The sequence below is a fragment of the Buceros rhinoceros genome, unplaced genomic scaffold, assembly GCF_000710305.1.
Source record: "Buceros rhinoceros silvestris isolate BGI_N320 unplaced genomic scaffold, ASM71030v1 scaffold3172, whole genome shotgun sequence".
Lineage (NCBI taxonomy): Eukaryota > Metazoa > Chordata > Aves > Bucerotiformes > Bucerotidae > Buceros > Buceros rhinoceros.
In genome coordinates, this window is record NW_010400482.1 from 1,898 (window position 1) to 13,659 (window position 11,762).

General features: G+C 36.5%; 1 protein-coding gene across 1 annotated transcript in view; it reads left to right on the forward strand.

Annotated features, from left to right (window-relative positions):
- Positions 1-2,421: 2,421 nt before the first annotated feature.
- Positions 2,422-11,762, forward strand: part of PIK3C2G (phosphatidylinositol-4-phosphate 3-kinase, catalytic subunit type 2 gamma) — a gene marked incomplete at both ends in the record, with an annotated part of 67,656 nt that continues 58,315 nt past the window's right edge. Inside the window, 2 exons of the mRNA XM_010131862.1 lie at positions 2,422-2,558; positions 10,226-10,340. Of these exons, the coding sequence (XP_010130164.1) occupies positions 2,422-2,558; positions 10,226-10,340 (252 nt within the window). The remainder of the gene's footprint in view (positions 2,559-10,225; positions 10,341-11,762) is intronic.

Genomic DNA, 11,762 nt, shown 5'->3' on the forward strand with positions numbered 1-11,762 from the left:
GTAATTTATGTTAAACCTACAGACATCAAATATGGAGTTAACATTAAGCCTACCATTTGTCACCTCAGATACTTTCTTGGCATTTGGTTCTCCTCTTCTCCATATTGTCTTTGGCTTGTCTCTTTTGTTTATACTCTCTTATGGCAAAACTTGTCTTGCCCCAAAAATCTTCTGTGTTGAGTGTTTTTGTGATATTAGGCCTTTGGACTTTGAAACCAGCTTTATCTAACATCTGTGAATAGCACGTTCTCAGTGAGTAGCTTTGCTGTTCTCAACTATGCTTGAAATTGTTTATCCGTGCAGTGTTTTATTCCTGGCCACTGTTCCATTTCTTCTTTCTGCTTTTTAGTCATCCATTTGACTTGGCCTCTTGCAGTCCAAAAGAATAATACCGACTCAGTAAGCTCAGATATCCATTAGTCAAAGTTCTTTAAAGTGATACAGATACTCCTCTGAGTATCACGTGTCACTGGAAGGGAAATTTTGATCCTCTGTGGCCCATACTTTTAGTTCTTGGAATGTCTAACTCTTGTCAAAGTTTCCAGGTTCTTTTCCTACTGGTCTGCATCTGGTAATGCTATATATTGTGTCCTAGGGAACCTCCGGCAAGCATTTGCTTTCTGCAGTGGGAGGTATTGGGAGTTTTTTCGTTGCTCCAAGTTCACGTGTAGTGTTAACAGTTGACTGTATTAGAAAACGCATGTCTCGATTTTTTAATTTTTGTCTCTTCACAGTATTAACGATGCTTTAAAGTTAAGTGTAAATCTTTGTCAAACAGTTTTATGTAACATGGGCAGAGTTGTTAGCCTGTAAGAGAAGAAGGCAGAACAAGCTATCTATAGAATGTAAAACAGTTCACTTTCCCCATAATTGTTTCCAACTAATTATGAGTGAGGAAGAGGGCATCAGAGAGGGAAAGCAGAGTTAAAAGCTATAAATAGAGACATGTGGGAAGACAGTTGAGAATTGCTTCTCAATTCTATTCATGTTAATCAGGAAGAGTGAGAAATTGCTGTCTTGCTTTCTTATTCAAAGGGAAAGGTATGCAAATTTGAATAATTTCCAAATGTTTAGGATTGATGATCTGAAATTTTGACACTAATGCTAATTTGGAGTACTTCAGAATTTCAGCTGAAAACCATCTACTTCCTTTCAGTGGCTTCTCAGTGCATGCAATGAAACTTTCCTGAAGGCAAGACAATTTTGACAGATTTGGAACTTGGAGAAAAATCTTAGTCTAATTTTACCTTATGCTATTACCTTGTGTTATTTTTGCTACCCACAATCCTTATGTTTTTCAGGCTACTATACTTTTAAAATACCAATTTCTACATTGAATTACTGCTTAAGCATATCTATAGCTGTTTAAAAATGCTGAGTCGCATTGTTCTGCTAGTCTGTATTTAATATTTGAAAATTAAATGGAATCTATATTATTTAAACTTATCTTCTAGTTTGTTTTCTTAATTTCAAGTTTATGCAGATCTTTTGGGGTTTTTTAATGCTTATGTTGTCAATGTGGAATAATTCATTTAGCCTTTAGCTCCTTATATTGATTTTGTTTGTACAGAAAAATGTAATTAATTTCACTTACCACTTGAGAAATTAAAGTTTGCCCTGAATATACTTGGAAAAAGCTAGAAATGCACCTTCCACCATAAATGTCCTCTTCAGGAAAAAGAAAATATAGACTTGCACATGTCTGGGTAGTTACTCGCATAGTTTTTCCATACAGCATGAAAGCATCTTATTTATTAGAATCATTCTAAGTTGTCATTTTAAATCAGTTTATATGATTTACATAAACAAATAGAATGACCAACCAATTTTGCTAACAGTCAATACCAAGTTGAGATGAATATTGATATATCAGAATTTTCTCACTAAAAAAAGATGAATCACTCATTGCTAATAAGTCAAAACCTGCCTTTATATTGTGGTTGGGAAATGCCACACCACCAAAACACATGTGAAACAAGAGAATTATTATCATATTCTACTCAACAAACATTTCTTAGCTTTTTAAGTAGTGTTTTTAAGTAGTGTTTTCCTCTGAAGACAGAACACAGCAAATAACTATTGGTTCACAATTCACCCCTAGGGGATGCTTATTCAGAAATAGCCCTTCATTGTTAAGGTAATTCTAAAGTTTAACTAAGCTTTTCCTGCCTTCCTCATTCTAGTGGTTAAGGCTCAAGTGAACGAGGTTTTATATGCCTCTTCTCAATTACTGTGGCCCAAGTTAATGGATGGCAATACTCATCAATGAGATGAAGGGACCCACATTTTCCTTCAGAGTAACTCTTGAAATGTATAACTTGATATATGTGTTAAGGCATCTAGAAAAATGTGGAAAGAATTCACTTGTGGTAACAATGCTAATTTTTTTTTAATTTTTATTTTTCTCTTTTCTGATTTTCTTTTAGAATCAACTTTCCTCTACGAATAAAGGCCCTTCCAAGGGAAACTATGCTGATAATAAAACTACTTGGAGTAAACAGTGCCTCTAAAAATACAGAAGTCCTTGCTTGGACTTGCTACCCATTGTATCCAAAAGAGTAAGTTCAACTTTGTATGACAGTTTAAGAAAAGACCATTCTTGAATAGTATTGCACTCAGCTTGGGAGAAAAGACAAAAATACTCATTTCAGGACCTTGCTGTAATAAGACTGAGACAGTCACTTATAGTAAACTGCTCTTGGTGTGCTGGTATAAGCAGCATCCATAAACTTTTCTTTCTTTCCAATACATGTTTTTGAACTTGGCTGATGTGTTTAAAACTTACAATAAAGTTCCCTAGACCTGTTGAAAGGCCTTGCTGTACCCTTTCCTGTAACTTTGAAAAATCATTCTCAGCATAGCCTCTTGTTCACAATGGTTAGGGTTTTTCAGTTTGTGTTTTGTTCTCGCAACCATTCATTCTGCCTAAAATGGGGCAGTTAGTGATAACCACAATGAGCGCCTTTCCCTCTCCACACCGTTTTAGAAGCATTCTCTTCTTTTCTAACCTCTTCTTTCTACACAGCACACAATGTAGCAGTGGTTTAAAGGTGCTTGTAGCCTTGAATGTCTCTGCAGTCATGCATAAACAGAAGTCTAAGGTACATTTCTGCAGTGCTCTAAATGTGTTTTAGTAGTACTGAGACATATGAATTTACATATACTTAATTTTTGTTTAGACTCCATAGCCCTGCATGCCCTCTGGGTAATAGATGGGTACGTTCAAGCCCCACAAGTTTCTGCATTAGCACCCACCTCTAAGCTATAGCTCTTGCCTAATTTTGAGACATCTTCACCTACTTCTCTATATGGTGGCAATCACTATTTAAAACAAACCCAAAAAATCTGATTGCATGTATGAATTTACCATGTTTGAGAGACCCTGAGTTCCATCAAACTTTTAAGCTGAGAGGGTTAAAACACTAGAAAATAGGCTGGACTGGACTAGGGGCTTTTTCCACCTTTTCAGAAAAGAAATCAAGATTACTCTGTTCAGTAAAAGAAAGCATTCTTCTGTCACTTAGTGATTAGAGCACTTAGTTTGAAGGAGGGAAAGAAGCATTAATCAAATCTCTTCTCCAGGGGTTGCATTTTAGTCAACGACTTTTCTTTTGTAGTTAGTCTGAAGAAAAGCAGATCACTCTTCCATTGTGTGTGTCTCTTCAAACAAAACATGCATCATGTTTATTTTGAGTATTTCTACCATCCTGGTGCTTAGGATGGTAATAGATAAAGGAATTATCTTGACTGAGACTCTAGCTTGAGATGAAGTGTAAGATGGTAAGATGAAGTGTGAAGATGAAGTGTTAAGATCCACAGCAGAGCATTAGGCATGATTACTTATTTGGGAACACTTAGGCACCTTTGGAGGTAAATGGGATATGTCCCTGGGGACTTGTGGTGTACTAGAGGTTTTCTTATTTTTCTTTATTCAAGTGCCAGAGGAACCAGTTTTGGAAGATCTGACAGCACTGAGCTCCCTGTTATCTGTGTTTTTTAATGTATGCCATCAGAGCAAGCATGCTGATTTTCATTCGGCAGGTCTCCAGATCACCCAGACAGTTTTAAAAATTTTACTGAAAACTGGCTCCATTCTTTCGTGCTGCACACAACCAGCGCAATGAAGGGGATGGAGGGCTGAGTTCCTTTCATCTGCTGTATAGTTAGAGAGGTGACCCTTATAATTAGAAGTGACCCTTCAAAGCAGAAAGTAGAGTTGTTGGGGAGGAATAGTTTAGGTATATTGTGTTCAACACTCCCTAATCTGATAGCTGTTGTTTACAGTTGTAGTAATTACTAACAGAAAGTAGCCTAAATGCTTTTTCCTATTCTAGCCAACCACAACTCCACAGATTTATTCATTCACCATGATTTCAGTTGATACACTAGTTTTAAAATAAGGATATCCTTGAAATTCCTTCTGAAATGTGAAACTTGAAAATATCTGAACATTCACCCATCCTGCTTTTCCTTTTCTTTAGAAGATCATGAGTATTTTTTGGTAGATTAACTCTCAGGGTTTCCTACTTAGAAATTAGCAGGATTAACACTTTCAGGCAATTATTAATAGGTAATGCTATCAGTTAGTTGAAGTAATTGAGAAGCAACAGAAGGAATTGGATTGGAGAGGCTGTTTCCTGCTCCAGAAAAAAAAAAAAAAAAAGAATAATAATTGTTTTTATTTGACTCACCAATTTTGTGGAAAACATTTATTAACTGAGCAATGAATGCAACTTCACACCCTTCGCCCCTGGAATACAACCGAACTTCAAGACTTATTTCAATAGAGTACTTCTTACCTTGAAAATATGTACCAAGAAAAGATTTGTACCTGTAATGTCATGCTAATGTGTCAAGAGTACCTTGTATTATTGCTGAGATTATGGAATTAGGGTTTCTAAATGAACAAACTCTCTAAGTGTATGTAAAGAGGTCAAAGAAATCTGATCAGAAAATCTTTGTCAAAACATTTCTAACTTGGAAAATTTCTCTTTCTAAAAAGAAAACCTTTCTGAGAGAATAATTTGAGTTCTAAAAACATCTAAACACTCTCATGTGTATGATTTAATTTACAGGGGAAAGGACAGAAATAAGACCTTTGCAGAAGCCAGTAGCCCTGATGTATTTGCCAGAGTCAACAAATACCCTTGTTCAAATGCTCGACCCAGTTGGTCACTGAGCCATTCTTCTCAGGGTCAACAAAGATGAGGACAGAGAATGGCCTCTTTTTCTCTATTCAGATCCTTGTTAAAAAAGAAAAAAATTGTTGAACATTGAAAAAAGCAAATAAATGTCAAACATTTTAAAAATACAATTCCTAATTTCTGTCCCATTATATCTTATTCTGATTAAAAAGACAGGAATTCCATTCGAGCTGGTTGTGGATTATGTTAAAAAGAGAAGGGAAAAAATTTGTCAGTTTTGGGTTGTTCACAGATATTGCTTAGGAATCTTGATATTTGAGTGACATAGGGCAGAAGAACGCTTTATTTTTAAAGACTCTGAATTTACTCCTCTCTGTAAATTTTATATCTCCCTTCTCTTTCAGAATGGTAATTGTCATTGTATGGTCTGTCCTGTCCTCCACAGTTTAATTCTCCCTGTTTAGTTTGAACTGAAGATTAAGAAAAAAGTAATTATTTTAAAATATACAGCATACAAATTCTTTTCATCTGTTTCAAGAAGTGTAATGACTTTCTCATGCTTTTGGGCAAGACCATGTCAAAGTCCCTTGTCAAAACAAAGAGCTGTAGCTGTTTTCTGAGACTTTAACACTCCAGTTCTTCTCCTAAAAAGTACTGACTAAATGGAATGTGTGAGAAATGTATGAAAAAGTAGAAACAAACCCAAACTGCTGAAATGAAGCACATTACTTATTATTTAGCATTTCTTATTGCAGTCTCTTCTTCACACCTTGCCCATATTAAAACTACACAATACCTATAAATGTTTCCAATAATTTGCCCCATTTAATTCTGGGTTTGTAGTTGTTGCTGTTGTTAAAGAATAGCCAGTGAACAGATGTTTAATACATTTTGAATTTGCTTAATTTAATGTTATTTTCTAAATTCTAGTAACAACTTTCAGTATTCTGACACTTGCCTTGCAGTGTGCTGATTTATGACATAACTAGCTGATGGATATACAGGGAAGTCACTAATTATCAAATGTGTGCTGGGATTACAGTATATCAGCTTTACATGTTGCTCTACAAATAGTCTCATTCTTTACAAAACTCGCTTCCTGCAAATAGTCTCCAATATTTGCCTAAATGTAGTTTTCCTTAAAATTATTGCTTGTAAACTTCTTTTTTTAACTCTATGTTTTGGGGCAAAAATTAGGAAAGAGTCAACTGCAAATTTGTTTTAAAATTCTGAAATAATATGATAATTTTGAGTTTGCTGTGTTCAGCAACTTCAAATGTATGGAAGTTATTTAAACTAGAAACTAGGGGGATAGAAGATGTGTTCCTTATAAGTGTCTCTAGGACATTTAGCATTACTTTGCAGTTGAAAATTGTATCTCTAACTTGAATTTTCTAGAATTCTGTAGTATTTGTGATTATAATAAAGTAGTTATTTCACAGTATCATTCCAATGCAGAATTAAGACCACTTGGGCCTTTAGATATGGGGGGGTTTATAGCTTAACAGCTTTGGATTTCCTTTGAATTTAACCTCAACTCTAAATTGCTGAGGCTTATAACATCAGGTTTGGGGATAATTACTGTAGTATTATTACACTATATTTTGTCCTCGTTTTCCTGGTATATCCAGTTTAAATAGTAACTCTCACTTTATGTTATATACATTTGGGAATGAACATAATGGTTAACGGTTAATAATAATGGTTGTAGCTTCCAACTTGTCCAGTAGGTGAGCCTCCACATTCACATTTCTCTTCCTTATCAGGTAGTTGACTTTAGATAGTGGGCCTAAATCAATGCCAATAAAGCCCTCATTGGTGCATTCATATCAAGAAGTCTTTTCAGATGCAAGAGGCAGTTCAAAAATTGTTTGCAAGCCTGTGTGCCAACTTTCCATTCCTTCACATCAGGAAAATGTGTTGTTCTCTTGGGCTGAATAGTTTAGTGATCCAGAGCTAATTAACAGATTGGATATCCATCATTTGGGGCAATTTGGGAGTTGTAATGTCCCCCACAGTGCCCATTACTCTGACTTCACTGATTCTAACAACACGATTTATTTTGAACTGGTATTTCCAAATCAGACAGAGCAAGCAGCAAAAATTTCCTCTTGCTGAATGTGGTGAGGGAAGTCTCCCATATGACTTCAGAAGCCAAGGCTGATTTTGTTAAATGAGGGTAACTTGAGCTATCCTTAAGTCGCAGTGTCATCTTCTGTAATAAGACAGGAAGTTTATTTTATCTCTGTGAACAGACAAGTACTCTGTGCCTACTGCCAGTTCTTATTTACATGTTCATGCAAAATCAGGGGAGATGGAAACCCCTTGAATTACACAGATGCCCAGCTCTTGTTTATGCACCTTCTGATGTGCTTGATGATGAAGTTGCTACATGGAAGCCACTGTCTATGGCTGTGATCATTATACAGTCTTTACAAAGGTCAGTATCACTATCCTCACCTTACAGATGGTAAAACTGTCAGGCAGAATAAAGAGTGACCTGCCTGGGCTCATCAGCAGAACCAGGTGGCAGAGGGAGGAATCTGACTGTTCTGTAAAGGTTATGTTTATCATGCTCATGATGCTAGTTCCTTCCTTTTCTGAGTGGATCCTGCACACTCTCCTGCTTCTTCTCCTTTTTCTAAAAACAATGATGCATCTTTTCACTGTTTCATTCACCTGCCTGGCCCCTGTTACTGTACGTCCAAAAGCAGACTCGGTCCTGAAGAATGTTCACTGTGCAGTGCATACAGTGCCCCTAAGATTGCTAGGGAAATGTGTGTCTCAGAAACGTATACCATATTTCACAGCTGTTGACGCCTCTTCACATCTTTTTAAAAATGCTTCCTGTGTTTACAGACTAGTCTTAGTCCAAAGGGTGTCTTACTGGTGGAGGATACTGAAGTTGTTTGCTTATTTGTAAATGTACAAAATATACTACTCTATATACAAGGCAGAAATACACATCTAGTTTTTAAAGCAATTTCATTTTTTCCTAGGAGATATCATTTCCGTAGTGTCAGAGTGGTTTAATGTCTTTGGTTTTACTCACAGTCCTGTCATCTGCTTTAACATGTGAAGTCTTCTCAGTCCAGCAAAGATATATTGCTTTACTTGCTGTTTCTCTAGCTGAGGACACTGAGAAGCCCACCTGCCATTTACTCCTTATCTTCCTGGGCAGTCTTTAGCCACATCTATAACGGATGCAAATGAGCTGAAATAATGAGCTCAGGAAATGTCTCAATTAAACACATGTACACTTCCTCTGAGCTCTGTGCTACTTCTTGTATTTGTCTATTCAGGTTTCCCAGGAAAAAAATAATCCACTCAATGGATACTTTTTTAAAGTCCCTTACAGTTTTAGAGCACAATATGAAGGTGATTAGCAGTAAGAGAATCTCAAAAGGGTAATTTAGTCTTTGTGTTCATTCAGTTCTCAGCTACTTCTCTCCCTTCTAACAAAAGTGCCAATTAGTTCAAATTATGATATAAACCCCCATCCACAAAGGAATGTTTGAAGAGATGCGAGTCATTTATTGAAGGTCATCTGAGTACACATCACAGAAAAACATCTTTGAACCACCATTGATCACTTCCACATTCATATCAGTGACCTAAACGTGAAAGCTTTCATAACACACAACTGCTTTCCTTGAGTGCTATCTTGTTCATATCAAGCTCCTTTTTCTGCCTCCATTCCCTTGCAAATGCACCTACAGCTGCAAAAGAAACCTCAGAAAATGGCTTTGTCTTTAATCCTCCTGAGCTGTGTCCTCACAGTAAACTAAAATGTTTGCACTAACGATCTGAATAGCTTGAGAGGGGAAAAAGAAAAATTAGCCCTGAATTAGGTTTACACTGAGTGTTGACTGTAAAATTGACTTTGTGGGAGTTTCTTATTTATTTTTCAAATGACTTAGCAACAATTTGTTTCAACTTGCAAGTAAAAAGGTACTTTCTTACAGCAATTTTGCAAACTTCTGCTGGGATCAAAAACTCCATCTGTGGTCTCTTGTATCTCTCACATCCCTGTCTCAGGTAAAAGCTGTGCACTCAAGTTCATCTACCTGACTGTCTGTTCCTATTGCAAAGGGTAGAAAAGAATCTATATCTCATTCTCTTAGTTGTTATGACTGAGCAGTGCTGGGAAGGATTGTAATAATAATTATTTCTCCATAAAACAAGATATGGTGAGCATAATCAAATTTCTGGCCTCACTAACCGTTAAGATACAGACAAATTGAAAGGTAAGTCCAGTGTACTATATCTTCCTTTATTCAGGTACTACATTCTTAATGGGAGCAGATTGGTTATGATTAGAATTTACACCTGAACTTTCTGATTTTATTGAAGTTCTGTAGACTGAATTGTGTTGACCTGCCAAATCATGCTGGTTTTCTTATCTGCAAACCACGTGCTTGTCTGTTTCTGATAAAACTTTCTTGTACATGTAGTGCTCAGATTGCTACTTTAATCTTTCATCTGTTGAAAAACCGTATGCAGCAAATGTGGGACAAACTATCACACTCAAACTCCTTTCAGCTCTTTGGAGACTGTGATATTGTACTCCCTCTCCCCTGCCACATAAAGTCAGCAAGGATCCTTCATGTTTGCAGTAGGTTGTTGTGAGTTTCTTCTTTTTGTGGAAAAAATGTGTACTGCCCTCCACTGTATGTACTAAGTTGATACTTCACAATCTCTAACATACTTGTCCTCAGAATTAAATCTTGAGATAGAAATACAGTATTATCCTTATTTTACATCTAGCTTAAATGGCAACCCCTGTCACATAAGAAGTCAGTGGTAAAGTGCAGAGCTGACATAGAATGTCTTGGCAGCATAATTTGTGTCGTGATCCCTGCAGCTGCTCATATACCACTGTAGCAGTGAGGCCATCAGTAGGCAACCTCTGCTGATCTGGGTCAGGTTTGTACTAGCCACATAGAGATTGTAATTTTGTTCTCCTTTTGCTTGCCTTTTAAGCTGTACAGTTCCATATTGTTTGATGTCGTTTCAGTAAACCCTGTTCACCTGGTCTCCAGTACCAATGCAGTATTCCTGTCTGTCTGTCTGTATTGCAGGCGACTCATTCATGGAACTGTGCTGCTTAGCATGACATTGTACAGCACGCTTACAACAGCAGTGATTACACCAGGCATCTGCAGTACTGACACGCCAACTTCAGTAATATTGCAGGTAAGAAAGCAGGAAAGCAGAGGAAAGGGCTGTTTTCAAATGATCTGTGAGAAAAAAGGGTTGTTCCCACAGCTCATCAGGACCACATAAATTAAAAATACTATTTCCATTATAGCCACTCAAAGAAAGCATGTTAATGGATGGAAGTCTATGATTCTGCACAGTGGCAAATATATGATGCTTGCCATGTCAAATCCTACCTCTGAGGATTAGAGAAGGTTTTTATGGGGTAATTTTTGTTGTTATAATTTTGCTTCCAAAAATACTTTTAACACAAATCAATGGCTTGATACCTGACTTACAGCTGCATTTTCAAAACTGACCTTTTCTTCTAAGTACTATTGAATTGCATGCTGTTATAAATGTAATGTAGAACTTGCAGTTAGACCAAGTAGCATAAAGGATTTGTAAAGGAAGTGGCTACAAGTGATTGTCAATAGACATCAGTATGGCTCTCTCTCAGTGACTACATGCTGAGCACCCACTCACTCTGGGCAGAATGGTGCTCCCGGTATTGAAAATGCATGAGGTCTGCAAGGTAGTTTTATCACCTTGACAGGTCAAATTAGCAACTGGGTACTTTAAGGGTAAAGCCAGTTGTTTTCCCTAATAAAAAACCTGGATGACTATTAGCAAATGACATGTAAAAGCAGATAATACAGATAAATGAGGCTGGTTTAAAAATAGCCCATTTTAAATAGAAAAGCAAATGGGGATTTTCTAGTCTGAGGAATTCAGTCAAAGATGACACCTTAAAATAGCTCCCCCTATTAATAATAAAATAAGTTGAGACAGTAAATGGCTATTAATTTATAATCTCTCTCTGCTGAAAGAAATGAAACAGGAGGATCTCTCATTCCCCCAGCCTTGTCTTCAGTTATTCCCATGCATGTGGTAGTTTCATGATTTGATGATGAACATGCTGGAAATGTCATAAAGATAGCTTTTCTTATGTGACCAACAAGATGCGTAACAATTTGCAGGGAATAACTTTGTTAAACATTGGAAGAGAGATGCTTATCAAATACATTTGAAAGCAAGATATAGATAAAAGATTATAGTTTGCATTAATAAGCCAAAATGGAATGTGCAAATTGAGCTGAATTTTGAAGAACAGCCAGAATTTCAGCTAAGTCTGTACTCAGATTGTTAAGCACCTCAAGTTTTGTAATTTTGGCCAAATGTTTTCTTTCTCTGTATCCTAAAAACATCCTGAATTTCTCACACCCATACACAAGCTTATAAAAATGAAAAATTGGCAGATGCTTTACATCATATATGAAATTAATCATCCAGAAAGAAATCAGGAATCTGTTTTCCATCTCTCACACTGGCAAACTACACATAAGAATTATCCCTATTTTTTCAGAGAAAAAACCAACCAACCAACCAAAACAATTCTACATTAAAGGATGTTTTCAT